The 21,405-nt window shown below is 47.8% G+C and overlaps 1 protein-coding gene across 1 annotated transcript; it reads left to right on the forward strand.

The window, feature by feature from the left end:
• Positions 1 to 17,261: 17,261 nt before the first annotated feature.
• On the forward strand, positions 17,262 to 18,241 carry LOC141058110 (THO complex subunit 3). Its single transcript, XM_073554274.1, has one exon. It carries the CDS (start codon positions 17,280 to 17,282, stop codon positions 18,237 to 18,239), a length of 960 nt encoding a protein of 319 aa, XP_073410375.1. The 5' UTR covers positions 17,262 to 17,279; the 3' UTR covers positions 18,240 to 18,241.
• The last annotated feature ends 3,164 nt before the right edge of the window (positions 18,242 to 21,405 follow it).

The following is a 21,405-nucleotide window of genomic DNA, read 5'->3' on the forward strand; positions in this document are numbered from 1 at the left end:
CTGAATATCTGAGCGCTATGTCACAGGCTCGATGGCACAGCTGTGACCAAAGTGACTAGAGGATAAGTGAGATTTTGAATTTCTGCAGACACTTGTGGACACTTTTGGATTGTGTGAGGCCCACTGAATATCTGAGCGCTATGTCACAGGCTCGATGGCACAGCTGTGACCCAAGTGACTAGAGGATAAGGGAGATTTTGAATTTCTGCAGACACTTGTGGACACTGGACACTTTTGGATTGTGTGAGGCCCACTGAATATCTGAGCGCTATGTCACAGGCTCGATGGCACAGCTGTGACCAAAGTGACTAGAGGATAAGTGAGATTTTGAATTTCTGCAGACACTGGACAGTTTTGGATTGTGTGAGGCCCACTGAATATCTGAGCGCTATGTCACAGGCTCGATGGCACAGCTGTGACCAAAGTGACTAGAGGATAAGGGAGATTTTGAATTTCTGCAGACACTGGACACTTTTGGATTGTGTGAGGCCCACTGAATATCTGAGCGCTATGTCACAGGCTCGATGGCACAGCTGTGACCAAAGTGACTAGAGGATAAGGGAGATTTTGAATTTCTGCAGACACTGGACACTTTTGGATTGTGTGAGGCCCACTGAATATCTCAGCGCTATGTTACAGGCTCGATGGCACAGCTGTGACCAAAGTGTGTAGAGGATAAGTGAGATTTTGAATTTCTGCAGACACTGGACACTTTTGGATTGTGTGAGGCCCACTGAATATCTGAGCGCTGTCACAGGCTCGATGGCACAGCTGTGACCAAAGTGACTAGAGGATAAGGGAGATTTTGAATTTCTGCAGACACTGGACACTTTTGGATTGTGTGAGGCCCACTGAATATTTGAGCGCTATGTCACAGGCTCGATGGCACAGCTGTGACCAAAGTGACTAGAGGATAAGGGAGATTTTGAATTTCTGCAGACACTGGACACTTTTGGATTGTGTGAGGCCCACTGAATATCTGAGCGCTATGTCACAGGCTCGATGGCACAGCTGTGACCAAAGTGACTAGAGGATAAGTGAGATTTTGAATTACTGCAGACACTTGTGGACACTTTTGGATTGTGTGAGGCCCACTGAATATCTGAGCGCTATGTCACAGGCTCGATGGCACAGCTGTGACCAAAGTGACTAGAGGATAAGAGAGATTTTGAATTTCTGCAGACACTGGACACTTTTGGATTGTGTGAGGCCCACTGAATATCTGAGCGCTATGTCACAGCCTCGATGGCACAGCTGTGACCAAAGTGACTAGAGGATAAGGGAGATTTTAAATTTCTGCAGACACTGGACAGTTTTGGATTGTGTGAGGCCCACTGAATATCTGAGCGCTATGTCACAGGCTCGATGGCACAGCTGTGACCAAAGTGACTAGAGGATAAGTGAGATTTTGAATTTCTGCAGACACTTGTGGACACTTTTGGATTGTGTGAGGCCCACTGAATATCTGAGCGCTATGTCACAGGCTCGATGGCACAGCTGTGACCAAAGTGACTAGAGGATAAGTGAGATTTTGAATTTCTGCAGACACTTGTGGACACTTTTGGATTGTATGAGGTCCACTGAATATCTGAGCGCTATGTCACAGGCTCGATGGCACAGCTGTGACCAAAGTGACTAGAGGATAAGGGAGATTTTGAATTTCTGCAGACACTTGTGGACACCTTTGGATTGTGTGAGGCCCACTGAATATCTGAGCGCTATGTCACAGGCTCGTTGGCACAGCTGTGACCAAAGTGACTAGAGGATAAGTGAGATTTTGAATTTCTGCAGACACTTGTGGACACTTTTGGATTGTGTGAGGCCCACTGAATATCTGAGCGCTATGTCACAGGCTCGATGGCACAGCTGTGACCAAAGTGACTAGAGGATAAGGGAGATTTTGAATTTCTGCAGACACTTGTGGACACTGGACACTTTTGGATTGTGTGAGGCCCACTGAATATCTGAGCGCTCTGTCACAGGCTCGATGGCACAGTTGTGACCAAAGTGACTAGAGGATAAGTGAGATTTTGAATTTCTGCAGACACTGGACACTTTTTGATTGTGTGAGGCCCACTGAATATCTGAGCGCTGTGTCACAGGCTCGATGGCACAGCTGTGACCAAAGTGACTAGAGGATAAGGGAGATTTTGAATTTCTGCAGACACTGGACACTTTTGGATTGTGTGAGGCCCACTGAATATCTGAGCGCTATGTCACAGGCTCGATGGCACAGCTGTGACCAAAGTGACTAGAGGATAAGTGAGATTTTGAATTTCTGCAGACACTTGTGGACACTTTTGGATTGTGTGAGGCCCACTGAATATCTGAGCGCTATGTCACAGGCTCGATGGCACAGCTGTGACCAAAGTGACTAGAGGATAAGTGAGATTTTGAATTTCTGCAGACACTTGTGGACACTTTTGGATTGTGTGAGGCCCACTGAATATCTGAGCGCTATGTCACAGGCTCGATGGCACAGCTGTGACCCAAGTGACTAGAGGATAAGGGAGATTTTGAATTTCTGCAGACACTTGTGGACACTGGACACTTTTGGATTGTGTGAGGCCCACTGAATATCTGAGCGCTATGTCACAGGCTCGATGGCACAGCTGTGACCAAAGTGACTAGAGGATAAGTGAGATTTTGAATTTCTGCAGACACTGGACACTTTTGGATTGTGTGAGGCCCACTGAATATCTGAGCGCTATGTCACAGGCTCGATGGCACAGCTGTGACCAAAGTGACTAGAGGATAAGGGAGATTTTGAATTTCTGCAGACACTGGACACTTTTGGATTGTGTGAGGCCCACTGAATATCTGAGCGCTATGTCACAGGCTCGATGGCACAGCTGTGACCAAAGTGACTAGAGGATAAGGGAGATTTTGAATTTCTGCAGACACTGGACACTTTTGGATTGTGTGAGGCCCACTGAATATCTGAGCGCTATGTTACAGGCTCGATGGCACAGCTGTGACCAAAGTGACTAGAGGATAAGGGAGATTTTGAATTTCTGCAAACACTGGACACTTTTGGATTGTGTGAGGCCCACTGAATATCTGAGCGCTATGTCACAGGCTCGATGGCACAGCTGTGACCAAAGTGACTAGAGGATAAGTGAGATTTTGAATTTCTGCAGACACTTGTGGACACTTTTGGATTGTGTGAGGCCCACTGAATATCTGAGCGCTATGTCACAGGCTCGATGGCACAGCTGTGACCAAAGTGACTAGAGGATAAGGGAGATTTTGAATTTCTGCAGACACTGGACACTTTTGGATTGTGTGAGGCCCACTGAATATCTGAGCGCTATGTCACAGCCTCGATGGCACAGCTGTGACCAAAGTGACTAGAGGATAAGGGAGATTTTAAATTTCTGCAGACACTGGACAGTTTTGGATTGTGTGAGGCCCACTGAATATCTGAGCGCTATGTCACAGGCTCGATGGCACAGCTGTGACCAAAGTGACTAGAGGATAAGTGAGATTTTGAATTTCTGCAGACACTTGTGGACACTTTTGGATTGTGTGAGGCCCACTGAATATCTGAGCGCTATGTCACAGGCTTGATGGCACAGCTGTGACCAAAGTGACTAGAGGATAAGTGAGATTTTGATTTTCTGCAGACACTTGTGGACACTTTTGGATTGTATGAGGTCCACTGAATATCTGAGCGCTATGTCACAGGCTCGATGGCACAGCTGTGACCAAAGTGACTAGAGGATAAGGGAGATTTTGAATTTCTGCAGACACTTGTGGACACCTTTGGATTGTGTGAGGCCCACTGAATATCTGAGCGCTATGTCACAGGCTCGATGGCACAGCTGTGACCCAAGTGACTAGAGGATAAGGGAGATTTTGAATTTCTGCAGACACTTGTGGACACTGGACACTTTTGGATTGTGTGAGGCCCACTGAATATCTGAGCGCTATGTCACAGGCTCGATGGCACAGCTGTGACCAAAGTGACTAGAGGATAAGTGAGATTTTGAATTTCTGCAGACACTGGACACTTTTGGATTGTGTGAGGCCCACTGAATATCTGAGCGCTATGTCACAGGCTCGATGGCACAGCTGTGACCAAAGTGACTAGAGGATAAGTGAGATTTTGAATTTCTGCAGACACTTGTGGACACTTTTGGATTGTGTGAGGCCCACTGAATATCTGAGCGCTATGTCACAGGCTCGATGGCACAGCTGTGACCAAAGTGACTAGAGGATAAGTGAGATTTTGAATTTCTGCAGACACTTGTGGACACTTTTGGATTGTGTGAGGCCCACTGAATATCTGAGCGCTATGTCACAGGCTCGATGGCACAGCTGTGACCAAAGTGACTAGAGGATAAGTGAGATTTTGAATTTCTGCAGACACTTGTGGACACTTTTGGATTGTGTGAGGCCCACTGAATATCTGAGCGCTATGTCACAGGCTTGATGGCACAGCTGTGACCAAAGTGACTAGAGGATAAGGGAGATTTTGAATTTCTGCAGACACTTGTGGACACTGGACACTTTTGGATTGTGTGAGGCCCACTGAATATCTGAGCGCTATGTCACTGGCTCGATGGCACAGCTGCAACCAAAGTGACTAGAGGATAAGTGAGATTTTGAATTTCTGCAGACACTGGACACTTTTGGATTGTGTGAGGCCCACTGAATATCTGAGCGCTATGTCACAGGCTCGATGGCACAGCTGTGACCAAAGTGACTAGAGGATAAGGGAGATTTTGAATTTCTGCAGACACTGGACACTTTTGGATTGTGTGAGGCCCACTGAATATATGAGCGCTATGTCACAGGCTCGATGGCACAGCTGTGACCAAAGTGACTAGAGGATAAGGGAGATTTTGAATTTCTGCAGACACTGGGCACTTTTGGATTGTGTGAGGCCCACTGAATATCTGAGCGCTATGTCACAGGCTCGATGGCACAGCTGTGACCAAAGTGACTAGAGGATAAGTGAGATTTTGAATTTCTGCAGACACTTGTGGACACTTTTGAATTGTGTGAGGCCCACTGAATATCTGAGCGCTATGTCACAGTCTCGATGGCACAGCTGTGAGCAAAGTGACTAGAGGATAAGTGAGATTTTGAATTTCTGCAGACACTTGTGGACACTTTTGGATTGTGTGAGGCCCACTGAATATCTGAGCGCTATGTCATAGGCTCGATGGCACAGCTGTGACCAAAGTGACTAGAGGATAAGGGAGATTTTGAATTTCTGCAGACACTTGTGGACACTGGACACTTTTGGATTGTGTGAGGCCCACTCAATATCTGAGCGCTCTGTCACAGGCTCGATGGCACAGCTGTGACCAAAGTGACTAGAGGATAAGTGAGATTTTGAATTTCTGCAGACACTGGACACTTTTGGATTGTGTGAGGCCCACTGAATATCTGAGCGCTATGTCACAGGCTCGATGGCACAGCTGTGACCAAAGTGACTAGAGGATAAGGGAGATTTTGAATTTCTGCAGACACTGGACACTTTTGGATTGTGTGAGGCCCACTGAATATCTGAGCGCTATGTCACAGGCTCGATGGCACAGCTGTGACCAAAGTGACTAGAGGATAAGTGAGATTTTGAATTACTGCAGACACTTGTGGACACTTTTGGATTGTGTGAGGCCCACTGAATATCTGAGCGCTATGTCACAGGCTCGATGGCACAGCTGTGACCAAAGTGACTAGAGGATAAGTGAGATTTTGAATTTCTGCAGACACTTGTGGACACTTTTGGATTGTGTGAGGCCCACTGAATATCTGAGCGCTATGTCACAGGCTCGATGGCACAGCTGTGACCCAAGTGACTAGAGGATAAGGGAGATTTTGAATTTCTGCAGACACTTGTGGACACTGGACACTTTTGGATTGTGTGAGGCCCACTGAATATCTGAGCGCTATGTCACAGGCTCGATGGCACAGCTGTGACCAAAGTCACTAGAGGATAAGGGAGATTTTGAATTTCTGCAGACACTGGACACTTTTGGATTGTGTGAGGCCCACTGAATATCTGAGCGCTATGTCACAGGCTCGATGGCACAGCTGTGACCAAAGTGACTAGAGGATAAGTGAGATTTTGAATTTCTGCAGACACTTGTGGACACTTTTGGATTGTGTGAGGCCCACTGAATATCTGAGCGCTATGTCACAGGCTCGATGGCACAGCTGTGACCAAAGTGACTAGAGGATAAGTGAGATTTTGAATTTCTGCAGACACTTGTGGACACTTTTGGATTGTGTGAGGCCCACTGAATATCTGAGCGCTATGTCACAGGCTCGATGGCACAGCTGTGACCAAAGTGACTAGAGGATAAGGGAGATTTTGAATTTCTGCAGACACTTGTGGACACTGGACACTTTTGGATTGTGTGAGGCCCACTGAATATCTGAGCGCTCTGTCACAGGCTCGATGGCACAGCTGTGACCAAAGTGACTAGAGGATAAGTGAGATTTTGAATTTCTGCAGACACTGGACACTTTTTGATTGTGTGAGGCCCACTGAATATCTGAGCGCTATGTCACAGGCTCGATGGCACAGCTGTGACCAAAGTGACTAGAGGATAAGGGAGATTTTGAATTTCTGCAGACACTGGACACTTTTGGATTGTGTGAGGCCCACTGAATATCTGAGCGCTATGTCACAGGCTCGATGGCACAGCTGTGACCAAAGTGACTAGAGAATAAGTGAGATTTTGAATTTCTGCAGACACTTGTGGTCAATTTTGGTTTGTGTGAGTCCCACTGAATATCTGAGCGCTATGTCACAGGCTCGATGGCACAGCTGTGACCAAAGTGACTAGAGGATAAGTGAGATTTTGAATTTCTGCAGACACTTGTGGACACTTTTGGATTGTGTGAGGCCCACTGAATATCTGAGCGCTATGTCACAGGCTCGATGGCACAGCTGTGACCCAAGTGACTAGAGGATAAGGGAGATTTTGAATTTCTGCAGACACTTGTGTACACTGGACACTTTTGGATTGTGTGAGGCCCACTGAATATCTGAGCGCTATGTCACAGGCTCGATGGCACAGCTGTGACCAAAGTGACTAGAGGATAAGTGAGATTTTGAATTTCTGCAGACACTGGACACTTTTGGATTGTGTGAGGCCCACTGAATATCTGAGCGCTATGTCACAGGCTCGATGGCACAGCTGTGACCAAAGTGACTAGAGGATAAGTGAGATTTTGAATTTCTGCAGACACTGGACACTTTTGGATTGTGTGAGGCCCACTGAATATCTGAGCGCTATGTCACAGGCTCGATGGCACAGCTGTGACCAAAGTGACTAGAGGATAAGGGAGATTTTGAATTTCTGCAGACACTGGACACTTTTGGATTGTGTGAGGCCCACTGAATATCTGAGCGCTATGTTACAGGCTCGATGGCACAGCTGTGACCAAAGTGTCTAGAGGATAAGTGAGATTTTGAATTTCTGCAGACACTGGACACTTTTGGATTGTGTGAGGCCCACTGAATATCTGAGCGCTGTCACAGGCTCGATGGCACAGCTGTGACCAAAGTGACTAGAGGATAAGGGAGATTTTGAATTTCTGCAGACACTGGACACTTTTGGATTGTGTGAGGCCCACTGAATATCTGAGCGCTATGTCACAGGCTCGATGGCACAGCTGTGACCAAAGTGACTAGAGGATAAGGGAGATTTTGAATTTCTGCAGACACTGGACACTTTTGGATTGTGTGAGGCCCACTGAATATCTGAGCGCTATGTCACAGGCTCGATGGCACAGCTGTGACCAAAGTGACTAGAGGATAAGTGAGATTTTGAATTTCTGCAGACACTTGTGGACACTTTTGGATTGTGTGAGGCCCACTGAATATCTGAGAGCTATGTCACAGGCTCGATGGCACAGCTGTGACCAAAGTGACTAGAGGATAAGGGAGATTTTGAATTTCTGCAGACACTGGACACTTTTGGATTGTGTGAGGCCCACTGAATATCTGAGCGCTATGTCACAGCCTCGATGGCACAGCTGTGACCAAAGTGACTAGAGGATAAGGGAGATTTTGAATTTCTGCAGACACTGGACAGTTTTGGATTGTGTGAGGCCCACTGAATATCTGAGCGCTATGTCACAGGCTCGATGGCACAGCTGTGACCAAAGTGACTAGAGGATAAGTGAGATTTTGAATTTCTGCAGACACTTTTGGACACTTTTGGATTGTGTGAGGCCCACTGAATATCTGAGCGCTATGTCACAGACTCGATGGCACAGCTGTGACCAAAGTGACTAGAGGATAAGTGAGATTTTGAATTTCTGCAGACACTTGTGGACACTTTTGGATTGTATGAGGTCCACTGAATATCTGAGCGCTATGTCACAGGCTCGATGGCACAGCTGTGACCAAAGTGACTAGAGGATAAGGGAGATTTTGAATTTCTGCAGACACTTGTGGACACTTTTGGATTGTGTGAGGCCCACTGAATATCTGAGCGCTATGTCACAGGCTCGATGGCACAGCTGTGACCCAAGTGACTAGAGGATAAGGGAGATTTTGAATTTCTGCAGACACTTGTGGACACTGGACACTTTTGGATTGTGTGAGGCCCACTGAATATCTGAGCGCTATGTCACAGGCTCGATGGCACAGCTGTGACCAAAGTGACTAGAGGATAAGTGAGATTTTGAATTTCTGCAGACACTGGACACTTTTGGATTGTGTGAGGCCCACTGAATATCTGAGCGCTATGTCACAGGCTCGATGGCACAGCTGTGACCAAAGTGACTAGAGGATAAGTGAGATTTTGAATTTCTGCAGACACTGGACACTTTTGGATTGTGTGAGGCCCACTGAATATCTGAGCGCTATGTCACAGGCTCGATGGCACAGCTGTGACCAAAGTGACTAGAGGATAAGGGAGATTTTGAATTTCTGCAGACACTGGACACTTTTGGATTGTGTGAGGCCCACTGAATATCTGAGCGCTATGTCACAGGCTCGATGGCACAGCTGTGACCAAAGTGACTAGAGGATAAGTGAGATTTTGAATTTCTGCAGACACTGGACAGTTTTGGATTGTGTGAGGCCCACTGAATATCTGAGCGCTATGTCACAGGCTCGATGGCACAGCTGTGACCAAATTGACTAGAGGATAAGTGAGATTTTGAATTTCTGCAGACACTTGTGGACACTTTTGGATTGTGTGAGGCCCACTGAATATCTGAGCGCTATGTCACAGGCTCGATGGCACAGCTGTGACCAAAGTGACTAGAGGATAAGTGAGATTTTGAATTTCTGCAGACACTTGTGGACACTTTTGGATTGTGTGAGGCCCACTGAATATCTGAGCGCTATGTCACAGGCTCGATGGCACAGCTGTGACCAAAGTGACTAGAGTATAAGTGAGATTTTGAATTTCTGCAGACACTTGTGGACACTTTTGGATTGTGTGAGGCCCACTGAATATCTGAGCGCTATGTCACAGGCTTGATGGCACAGCTGTGACCAAAGTGACTAGAGGATAAGGGAGATTTTGAATTTCTGCAGACACTTGTGGACACTGGACACTTTTGGATTGTGTGAGGCCCACTGAATATCTGAGCGCTATGTCACAGGCTCGATGGCACAGCTGCGACCAAAGTGACTAGAGGATAAGTGAGATTTTGAATTTCTGCAGACACTGGACACTTTTGGATTGTGTGAGGCCCACTGAATATCTGAGCGCTATGTCACAGGCTCGATGGCACAGCTGTGACCAAAGTGACTAGAGGATAAGGGAGATTTTGAATTTCTGCAGACACTGGACACTTTTGGATTGTGTGAGGCCCACTGAATATACGAGCGCTATGTCACAGGCTCGATGGCACAGCTGTGACCAAAGTGACTAGAGGATAAGGGAGATTTTGAATTTCTGCAGACACTGGACACTTTTGGATTGTGTGAGGCCCACTGAATATCTGAGCGCTATGTCACAGGCTCGATGGCACAGCTGTGACCAAAGTGACTAGAGGATAAGGGAGATTTTGAATTTCTGCAGACACTGGACACTTTTGGATTGTGTGAGGCCCACTGAATATCTGAGCGCTATGTCACAGGCTCGATGGCACAGCTGTGACCAAAGTGACTAGAGGATAAGTGAGATTTTGAATTTCTGCAGACACTTGTGGACACTTTTGGATTGTGTGAGGCCCACTGAATATCTGAGCGCTATGTCACAGGCTCGATGGCACAGCTGTGAACAAAGTGACTAGAGGATAAGTGAGATTTTGAATTTCTGCAGACACTTGTGGACACTTTTGGATAGTGTGAGGCCCACTGAATATCTGAGCGCTATGTCACAGGCTTGATGGCACAGCTGTGACCAAAGTGACTAGAGGATAAGGGAGATTTTGAATTTCTGCAGACACTTGTGGACACTGGACACTTTTGGATTGTGTGAGGCCCACTGAATATCTGAGCGAAATGTCACAGGCTCGATGGCACAGCTGCGACCAAAGTGACTAGAGGATAAGTGAGATTTTGAATTTCTGCAGACACTGGACACTTTTGGATTGTGTGAGGCCCACTGAATATCTGAGCGCTATGTCACAGGCTCGATGGCACAGCTGTGACCAAAGTGACTAGAGGATAAGGGAGATTTTGAATTTCTGCAGACACTGGACACTTTTGGATTGTGTGAGGCCCACTGAATATATGAGCGCTATGTCACAGGCTCGATGGCACAGCTGTGACCAAAGTGACTAGAGGATAAGGGAGATTTTGAATTTCTGCAGACACTGGACACTTTTGGATTGTGTGAGGCCCACTGAATATCTGAGCGCTATGTCACAGGCTCGATGGCACAGCTGTGACCAAAGTGACTAGAGGATAAGGGAGATTTTGAATTTCTGCAGACACTGGACACTTTTGGATTGTGTGAGGCGCACTGAATATCTGAGCGCTATGTCACAGGCTCGATGGCACAGCTGTGACCAAAGTGACTAGAGGATAAGTGAGATTTTGAATTTCTGCAGACACTTGTGGACACTTTTGGATTGTGTGAGGCCCACTGAATATCTGAGCGCTATGTCACAGGCTCGATGGCACAGCTATGAACAAAGTGACTAGAGGATAAGTGAGATTTTGAATTTCTGCAGACACTTGTGGACACTTTTGGATTGTGTGAGGCCCACTGAATATCTGAGCGCTATGTCATAGGCTCGATGGCACAGCTGTGACCAAAGTGACTAGAGGATAAGGGAGATTTTGAATTTCTGCAGACACTTGTGGACACTGGACACTTTTGGATTGTGTGAGGCCCACTCAATATCTGAGCGCTCTGTCACAGGCTCGATGGCACAGCTGTGACCAAAGTGACTAGAGGATAAGTGAGATTTTGAATTTCTGCAGACACTGGACACTTTTGGATTGTGTGAGGCCCACTGAATATCTGAGCGCTATGTCACAGGCTCGATGGCACAGCTGTGACCAAAGTGACTTGAGGATAAGGGAGATTTTGAATATCTGCAGACACTGGACACTTTTGGATTGTGTGAGGCCCACTGAATATCTGAGCGCTATGTCACAGGCTCGATGGCACAGCTGTGACCAAAGTGACTAGAGGATAAGTGAGATTTTGAATTTCTGCAGACACTTGTGGACACTTTTGGATAGTGTGAGGCCCACTGAATATCTGAGCGCTATGTCACAGGCTCGATGGCACAGCTGTGACCAAAGTGACTAGAGGATAAGTGAGATTTTGAATTTCTGCAGACACTTGTGGACACTTTTGGATTGTGTGAGTCCCACTGAATATCTGAGCGCTATGTCACAGGCTCGATGGCACAGCTGTGACCCAAGTGACTAGAGGATAAGGGAGATTTTGAATTTCTGCAGACACTTGTGGACACTGGACACTTTTGGATTGTGTGAGGCCCACTGAATATCTGAGCGCTATGTCACAGGCTCGATGGCACAGCTGTGACCAAAGTGACTAGAGGATAAGTGAGATTTTGAATTTCTGCAGACACTGGACACTTTTGGATTGTGTGAGGCCCACTGAATATCTGAGCGCTATGTCACAGGCTCGATGGCACAGCTGTGACCAAAGTGACTAGATGATAAGTGAGATTTTGAATTTCTGCAGACACTGGACACTTTTGGATTGTGTGAGGCCCACTGAATATCTGAGCGCTATGTCACAGGCTCGATGGCACAGCTGTGACCAAAGTGACTAGAGGATAAGGGAGATTTTGAATTTCTGCAGACACTGGACACTTTTGGATTGTGTGAGGCCCACTGAATATCTGAGCGCTATGTCACAGGCTCGATGGCACAGCTGTGACCAAAGTGACTAGAGGATAAGGGAGATTTTGAATTTCTGCAGACACTGGACAGTTTTGGATTGTGTGAGGCCCACTGAATATCTGAGCGCTATGTCACAGGCTCGATGGCACAGCTGTGACCAAAGTGACTAGAGGATAAGTGAGATTTTGAATTTCTGCAGACACTTGTGGACACTTTTGGATTGTGTGAGGCCCACTGAATATCTGAGCGCTATGTCACAGGCTCGATGGCACAGCTGTGACCAAAGTGACTAGAGGATAAGGGAGATTTTGAATTTCTGCAGACACTGGACACTTTTGGATTGTGTGAGGCCCACTGAATATCTGAGCGCTATGTCACAGCCTCGATGGCACAGCTGTGACCAAAGTGACTAGAGGATAAGGGAGATTTTGAATTTCTGCAGACACTGGACAGTTTTGGATTGTGTGAGGCCCACTGAATATCTGAGCGCTATGTCACAGGCTCGATGGCACAGCTGTGACCAAAGTGACTAGAGGATAAGTGAGATTTTGAATTTCTGCAGACACTTGTGGACACTTTTGGATTGTGTGAGGCCCACTGAATATCTGAGCGCTATGTCACAGGCTCGATGGCACAGCTGTGACCAAAGTGACTAGAGGATAAGTGAGATTTTGAATTTCTGCAGACACTTGTGGACACTTTTGGATTGTATGAGGTCCACTGAATATCTGAGCGCTATGTCACAGGCTCGATGGCACAGCTGTGACCAAAGTGACTAGAGGATAAGGGAGATTTTGAATTTCTGCATACACATGTGGACACTGGACACTTTTGGATTGTGTGAGGCCCACTGAATATCTGAGCGCTATGTCACAGGCTTGATGGCACAGCTCTGACCAAAGTGACTAGAGGATAAGGGAGATTTTGAATTTCTGCAGACACTTGTGGACACTGGACACTTTTGGATTGTGTGAGGCCCACTGAATATCTGAGCGCTATCACAGGCTCGATGGCACAGCTGTAACCAAAGTGACTAGAGGATAAGTGATACACCACTGATACACCACAATATAGCCTCCCCTTGTACTGCACACACAGTGACTGGTGTGTTGTACAGGCACAATCGCTAGCAGCAGAAGCAGTTTTTTTTTCTTCTTCCCTGCCTAACGCTCTCACTACAGAATCAGCAGCAACCTCTCCCTATGCTAAGATCGGCAGAAGTAAGATGGCGGATGACATTCATCCACCCAATGCCAAATTTTATTCCCCATTGACTTGCATTGGGGTCGGGTTTCGGACGAAACTCCAACTTTTTTTGCCCTAGTCGGACCAGTTTCATCTGAAAAAAATTTTGTTTTATGAAACCCGATCGGACCAAAGTCGCTCAACTCTACTCTTCAGTGCTACAGACTAGAGTTGAGCGAAACGGGTCGAAAAAATTCAAAAGTCGCCGATTTTTGGCAAAGTCGGGTTTCATGAAACGAAACCCGACCCTAGGATGAGGTCGGCCACGAGGTCGGCGACTTACGCGCCAAAGTCGCGTTTCAAAAGTTTGTTTTGCGCTCTTTTTCAGCCAATCAGGATCCACGGACACTGTGGGCAACGTGATGACATAGGCACGGGTCACCACCATCTTTCAGAAGGGCAAGCAAGTGATTGGCTTGCTTTGGTGGGCGTCACAGGGGGTATAAAAGGGCGTGCACGCCGACCGCCATGTTACTCATGCTGATCTCAGAATAGAGAGAGCTGCTGCTGATGATGATTTTGTAGGGAGAGCGTTAGGCAGGGAAGAAGACACCAAAAACTGCTTCTGCTGCTAGCGATTTTGCCTGTACAACACACCAGTCACTATGTGTGCAGTGCAAGGGGAGGCTATATTGTGGTGTATCAGTGGTGTTGGTTGTTGGGCTGCCTTCTAAGGCTTCCTGACATTCCTGCATTGCTGTTTACCCACTGCTCCGCAAACTGCTTTTTTAAAAGCAATCCCATTTTTTTTTTTTGTCCTGCTGAGAAGAAGAAAAAAAAACTGCTTCTGCTGCTAGCGATTTTGCCTGTATAACACACCAGTCACTGTGCAGTGCAAGGGGAGGCTATATAGTGGTGTATCAGTGGTATTGGTTGTTGGGCTGCCTTCTAAGTCTTCCTGACATTCCTGCATTGCTGTTTACCCACTGCTCCGCAAACTGCTTTTTTAAAAGCAATCCCAATTTTTTTTTTTGTCCTGCTGAGAAGAAGAAAAAAAAACTGCTTCTGCTGCTAGCGATTTTGCCTGTACAACACACCAGTCACTGTGCAGTGCAAGGGGAGGCTATATAGTGGTGTATCAGTGGTGTTGGTTGTTGGGCTGCCTTCTAAGGCTTCCTGACATTCCTGCATTGCTGTTTACCCACTGCTCCGCAAACTGCTTTTTTAAAAGCAATCACAATTTTTTTTTTGTCCTGCTGAGGTACTGAGCGTGCATTTTTTCACACCATACAGCGGTGTACGCTCCTCACACAGTACCGTGTAACGGCTGTTATCACAGCCACAGTGAAGCTATCAGTGAGTCACTCTGTGAGAATAAGTCGAGGACATGTTCCGTTCTTACAGACATGCACTCTAGGGAGATTCCAATTCTGCCCAATTCTACATACACCTTGTAGTTTGTGATACACTAGCCAATTTCTGCCTGTGACATAGCGCTCAGATATTCAGTGGGCCTCACACAATCCATAAGTGTCCAGTGTCCACAAGTGTGTGCAGAAATTAAAAATCTCCCTTATCCTCTAGTCACTTTGGTCACAGCTCTGCCATCGAGCCTGTGACAGAGCGCTCAGATACTCAGTGGGCCTCACACAATCCATAAGTGTCCAGTGTCCACAAGTGTGTGCAGAAATTAAAAATCTCCCTTATCCTCTAGTGACTTTGGTCACAGCTCTGCCATCGAGCCTGTGACAGAGCGCTCAGATACTCAGTGGGCCTCACACAATCCAAAAGTGTCCAGTGTCCACAAGTGTGTGCAGAAATTAAAAATCTCCCTTATCCTCTAGTCACTTTGGTCACAGCTCTGCCATCGAGCCTGTGACAGAGCGCTCAGATACTCAGTGGGCCTCACACAATCCATAAGTGTCCAGTGTCCACAAGTGTGTGCAGAAATTAAAAATCTCCCTTATCCTCTAGTCACTTTGGTCACAGCTCTGCCATCGAGCCTGTGACAGAGCGCTCAGATACTCAGTGGGCCTCACACAATCCATAAGTGTCCAGTGTCCACAAGTGTGTGCAGAAATTAAAAATCTCCCTTATCCTCTAGTCACTTTGGTCACAGCTCTGCCATCGAGCCTGTGACAGAGCGCTCAGATACTCAGTGGGCCTCACACAATCCATAAGTGTCCAGTGTCCACAAGTGTGTGCAGAAATTAAAAATCTCCCTTATCCTCTAGTGACTTTGGTCACAGCTCTGCCATCGAGCCTGTGACAGAGCGCTCAGATAGTCAGTGGGCCTCACACAATCCATAAGTGTCCAGTGTCCACAAGTGTGTGCAGAAATTAAAAATCTCCCTTATCCTCTAGTGACTTTGGTCACAGCTCTGCCATCGAGCCTGTGACAGAGCGCTCAGATACTCAGTGGGCCTCACACAATCCATAAGTGTCCAGTGTCCACAAGTGTGTGCAGAAATTAAAAATCTCCCTTATCCTCTAGTCACTTTGGTCACAGCTCTGCCATCGAGCCTGTGACAGAGCGCTCAGATACTCAGTGGGCCTCACACAATCCATAAGTGTCCAGTGTCCACAAGTGTGTGCAGAAATTAAAAATCTCCCTTATCCTCTAGTGACTTTGGTCACAGCTCTGCCATCGAGCCTGTGACAGAGCGCTCAGATAGTCAGTGGGCCTCACACAATCCATAAGTGTCCAGTGTCCACAAGTGTGTGCAGAAATTAAAAATCTCCCTTATCCTCTAGTGACTTTGGTCACAGCTCTGCCATCGAGCCTGTGACAGAGCGCTCAGATACTCAGTGGGCCTCACACAATCCAAAAGTGTCCAGTGTCCACAAGTGTCTGCAGAAATTCAAAATCTCCCCTGTCCTATAGACACCTTGTACCTTGTTTTACATTACTATATAGTTTGTTGGATTTTGTCTACATTTCTACCAAAAATGAGGAAGGCTGGTGGAAGAGGCCGTGGAATTGGGCGGGGGTTGGCAGCTGGTAATGATGGTGTTGGTGGTGGATCTGATGGTAGTGGCAAGAGCAAAATAGGACCGAATGCAGGAGGTGTTGAGCCTGCGTCATCGTCTGGCTACATAAGGCCTCGAACGCTTAGATTTCTAGGAGTTGGCAAACCGCTTTTAAAGCCAGAGCATCAGGAAAAAGTTTTGTCTTACATTGCTGACTCAGCCTCCAGCTCTATCGCCTCCTCTTCTTCAGTTGTAAAAAGTAAAAGCACTGAGTCGTCATTGGAGGCTCATGTTCATGAACCACACCTTTCCTTGTGTTCTTCACCCCAACCAAGATTGAAGGATGACGCAGGCCATACTACTGATTACTCTATGGAGCTGTTTTCACATACCATGCCTGGATTATCAAGTGAAATGGTGAATTACCCAGGCCAAGATGAATCTGACATGGAGTGCACTGATGCACAGCCGCTGATGGATGATTCTGCTGGTACATTCACTCAGAGCACTACATTGTCCTCGCAGTGTACAGAGCCAGATTCTGACCCTGATGAGACTCAGGTGCCCCTTCCCGCACACTATACCACCATACACGGTGACACAGAGGAAGGTGCACATGACATAGAAGAGGAGGTGATGGATGACCCAGTTGTTGACCCAGATTGGCATCCATTGGGGGAAGAGGGTGCTGCTTCCAATAGCTCAGATGAGGAGCATCCACAGCAGACATCGACATCGCAACAGCTGTTATCTGGCAGGCCCGGAGCACTCCAAAGACAGGTTCCAAAAATCAAAAGAGTTGCTGGACAGCTTGTCCAGAGGGTCAAAAGATCACAGCGTGCTAGGCCTTGGATTTGCGTCTGTCCGCATCATGTCGGCGGTGTCGCTGCAGGAACACTTCAAGGCGAACAGCAAGACCCGAGAGTTCCCGGCACACACCGCCAAGGTGCACTCGGTGGCCTGGAGCTGTGATGGAAAGCGCTTGGCGTCAGGATCCTTCGATAAGACGGCCAGTGTGTTTCTGCTGGAGAAGGACCGGCTGATAAAAGAGAGAAATTATCGTGCCCATGGGGACAGCGTCGATCAGCTCTGTTGGCATCCCACAAACCCAAATCTGTTCGTCACCGCATCGGGGGACAAGACTATTCGTATATGGGATGTTAAATCGGAGAGGTGCCTTACAACTGTTACCACCAAAGGTGAAAATATTAATATCTGCTGGAGCCCGGACGGTCAGACCATTGCAGTAGGAAATAAAGACGATGTTGTCACCTTTATAGATGTTAAAACCCATCGCCCCAAAGCAGAGGAACAGTTCAAGTTTGAAGTCAATGAAATCTCCTGGAACAATGACAACAATATGTTCTTCCTCACCAGCGGGAATGGTTGTATTAATATCCTGAGTTATCCAGAGCTCAAACCTATTCAGTCCATTAATGCTCACCCTTCAAATTGCATCTGTATAAAGTTTGACCCTACCGGGAAGTACTTTGCCACTGGTAGTGCGGATGCCCTCGTCAGTCTGTGGGACATAGAAGAGCTGGTGTGTGTGCGTTGCTTCTCCAGGTTGGACTGGCCTGTGAGGACACTAAGCTTCAGCTATGATGGGAAAATGCTGGCATCTGCATCTGAGGACCATTTCATTGACATCGCACACGTTGAAACAGGTGAGAAGTTGTGTGAAGTACAGTGTGAGTCCCCCACTTTCACTGTTGCCTGGCACCCTAAGAGATACCTATTGGCGTTTGCTTGTGACGACAAGGATGGCAAATATGACAGTAGTCGGGAAGCTGGCACTGTGAAATTATTTGGACTTCCAAACGACTCTTGAGAAAACAAAGTAGGAAGAGTGCAGTGTGGCACTTTTTTGAACAAAATCCTCATGATCAGGCCAAGGTTATCTGTAAGAAGTGCACAAAGACCTTTAGCCGAGGGAAAAATCTGAAAAATTTGAATACCAGTTGCATGCTTAGACATTTAACCAGCATGCACTTGCAAGCGTGGACACAACACCAAACCTCAAGTGCCACATGTGCAACTGATCACAAAGAAGGTAGTCAGCAACGCTACATTGTTTCCCCCACTGTAAGCCCACCGGTTAGCACAGCAGCAAATGTTGAGGTGTCGTTGCAATGCCACAGCAGTCAGGGAATCCCACTGTTATATCAACGAAAGACTGATTCTAGGCCATCAGAAAGAACACCAACTCCATCACCATCATCAACCCTCTCTCAGTCCGCCCTGTCCACCGCTACTTCCACCATATGCAGCTCTCAAGTCCAGCTCACCCTCCCAGACACTATGAGTAGTTCAAGAAAGTACTCAGTCTCTCATCCGCATACACTGGGTTTGAACGCCCACATTGCCAAACTAATCTCGTTTGAGATGATGCCCTTTCGGTTGGTGGAAAGCGCAGCTTTCCGCGAACTCATGGCCTATGCAGTACCACGCTATGACCTACCCAGTCGCCACTTCTTCTCTCGCAAAGCCATCCCAGCCCTCCACCATCATGTGAAAGACCGCATTGTCCATGCACTCAAGCAGTCAGTGAGCGGAAAGGTGCACCTCACAACTGATGCATGGTCCAGTCGGCATGGCCAGGGCCGTTACGTGTCCATCACTGCGCACTGGGTTAATGTGGTGGATGCAGGGTCCACAGGGGACAGCGGTGGTGGGACAGTGCTGCCTAGCCCACGGTATAGGAAACAGTTGGCTGTAGGCGTTCGACCCTCCTCCTCCTCCTCCTCCAGAAGCGAAAGCTCGTCCACAGAGCGCAGTCGTACGAGCACTCCATCTGCAGCTGCCACTGTTGCACACGATGTGTCCCCCTATCGAGCAGCTAGTGGAAAGCGTCAGCAGGCTGTGTTGCAGATGATGAGTTTGGGCGACAGACACACCGCCGAGGTGCTGGCCGAGTACTTTCAGCGACAAACTGAGTCATGGCTGGGCAGTGTACATCTTGAGGCAGGCAAGGTAGTTAGTGATAACGGCTGTAATTTTGTGGCAGCCATAGCCCTTTCAAAACTCAGCCACATACCTTGCTTGGCTCACACCTTGAACCTGGTGGTGCAGTGCTTCCTCAAAAATTATCCGGAGTTAACAGCCCTGCTCCAGAAGGTGCGAAGACTGTGCGCTCACATCCGCCGGTCACCTGTACACTCCGTTCGTATGCAGAAGCTGCAGCGATTGCTCCACCTTCCCAACCACCGCCTCATTATCGACATTGCAACAAGGTGGAACTCCACCCTGCACATGGTGGAGCGGCTGTGCGAGCAGAGGCAGGCCATAATGCATTTGTGGGATTATACACGGCCAGGCACTTTGAGAGCAGACATGGAGTTGACAGGTGTGCATTGGTCGAAGCTGAAAGACCTCTGTAAAGTCCTTCAGTGTTTTGAGGAATGCACACGGCTGGTAAGCGCAGACGACGCCATCCTAAGCATGAGCCTCCCACTTATGCGTCTGCTCATGCAAACTTTGACGCACCTTAAGGAGCAGGCTTCTGCAGCCAATGTTGATGAGGAGGAAGAGGAGGAGGGATTCCTTGATGACATTCAGCCATTGTCTGCTTAGGGACCTCTCCTGGACGAGGTGGAGGAAGAAGAGGAGGAGGAGGATGATGGGGATGATTACTTAGGGGAGGAGGATGCATCTCGTGGGGCAAGTGAAAATGTTGGCGTGGCAAGGTCTGGTACAGGGTTTGTGCGTGACTGGAGGGATGTGGATTTGCCAGAAAGTGCTCCTCCAACCAGCACTCGCACTGCATCATTGACACCGGGAACATTGGCCCACATGTCAGATTATGCCTTGCAGATCTTAAAAAGGGACCCACGCATTGCCAAAATGATGAACGATGATGACTACTGGTTGGCCAGCATCCTGGATCCACGCTATAAAGGCAAATTACAAAACATCATGCCACAGGAGAACCTTGACCTAATATTGGCTAATAAACAAGCAACTCTGGTAAATCGGTTGCTTGAGGCATTCCCAGCACACAGCAGCGGTGATGGTTCTCACACGAGCCGTACGGGCCGGGGGCAGCTTGGCAGAGGTGTTCGTGGTGCACACAGCAGAAGTGGCGTTGGAGACAGGGGTTTCATGACAATGTTGTGGACTGATTTTTCAAATACCGCTCACACAACTGGTAATACTGCATCGATGGAAAGTGACAGGAGACAGCAGTTGTCAACTATGGTTACAAACTACTTTTCCTCCCATATCGATGTTCTCCCACACAGGTCATTCCCCTTTGACTATTGGGCTGCTAAACTGGACACCTGGCCTGAATTGGCACAATATGCCTTACAGGAGCTCGCTTGCCCAGCTGCAAGTGTGCTATCGGAAAGAGTCTTCAGTGCAGCTGGATCAATCCTGACAGAAAAAAGGACCCGTTTGTCAACCCAAAATGTGGATGATCTAACCTTCATTAAAATGAACCATGCATGGGTTTCCAAGGATTTTGTCCCACCTTCCCCTGATGACACATAGGGTGACAGAAAAATGGCTTGCTTTGGTCCACCTCTTCCTGGGACTTCACCTATTTCGCCTTTTGCATCAGCTGAATGTCCAACATCAACATATGCCACTTTCTAAAACTCCCTAACTGTGCTGCCTCCCCCCCCATGGCCAGGGTCACCACCTAGCGCATGACACCGTGTGAGTGCCGTTGCCCTAGACAGGTGGGTAGGCCGACTCTTGGGCGAGGGCACTGGCACAGGGTCCCTCATAGTGCAATCAAGTGTCTCTGACGGTGGTGGTGCACACCCGCCATCAGACACACCGCTGTACTATGAGGGACCCAGTGCCAGTTCCGACGCTCACGAGTGGGCCCCCCTTGATTGGGCAGGGCCCCAGCATTTGCAATCTTTACCTCTCCCTGCTCCTCCGCTGTGTAATCTGGGCCGTCAAATCCATACTGTGCCTGACACCATCTGAGCCTGCCTCCTGATGTATAGACATATATTTTGAATGTGTACGCTATCCATACATGTTAT

Source organism: Dendrobates tinctorius, unplaced genomic scaffold (genome assembly GCF_039654945.1).
Source record: "Dendrobates tinctorius isolate UK_male_01 unplaced genomic scaffold, ASM3965494v1 ptg000209l, whole genome shotgun sequence".
NCBI classification, from domain to species: domain Eukaryota; kingdom Metazoa; phylum Chordata; class Amphibia; order Anura; family Dendrobatidae; genus Dendrobates; species Dendrobates tinctorius.

Coding starts and splice junctions, on each gene's coding strand:
- LOC141058110 (XM_073554274.1), top strand. CDS start 17,280: ATGTCGGCGGTGTCGCTGCAGGAACACTTCAAGGCGAACAGCAAGACC.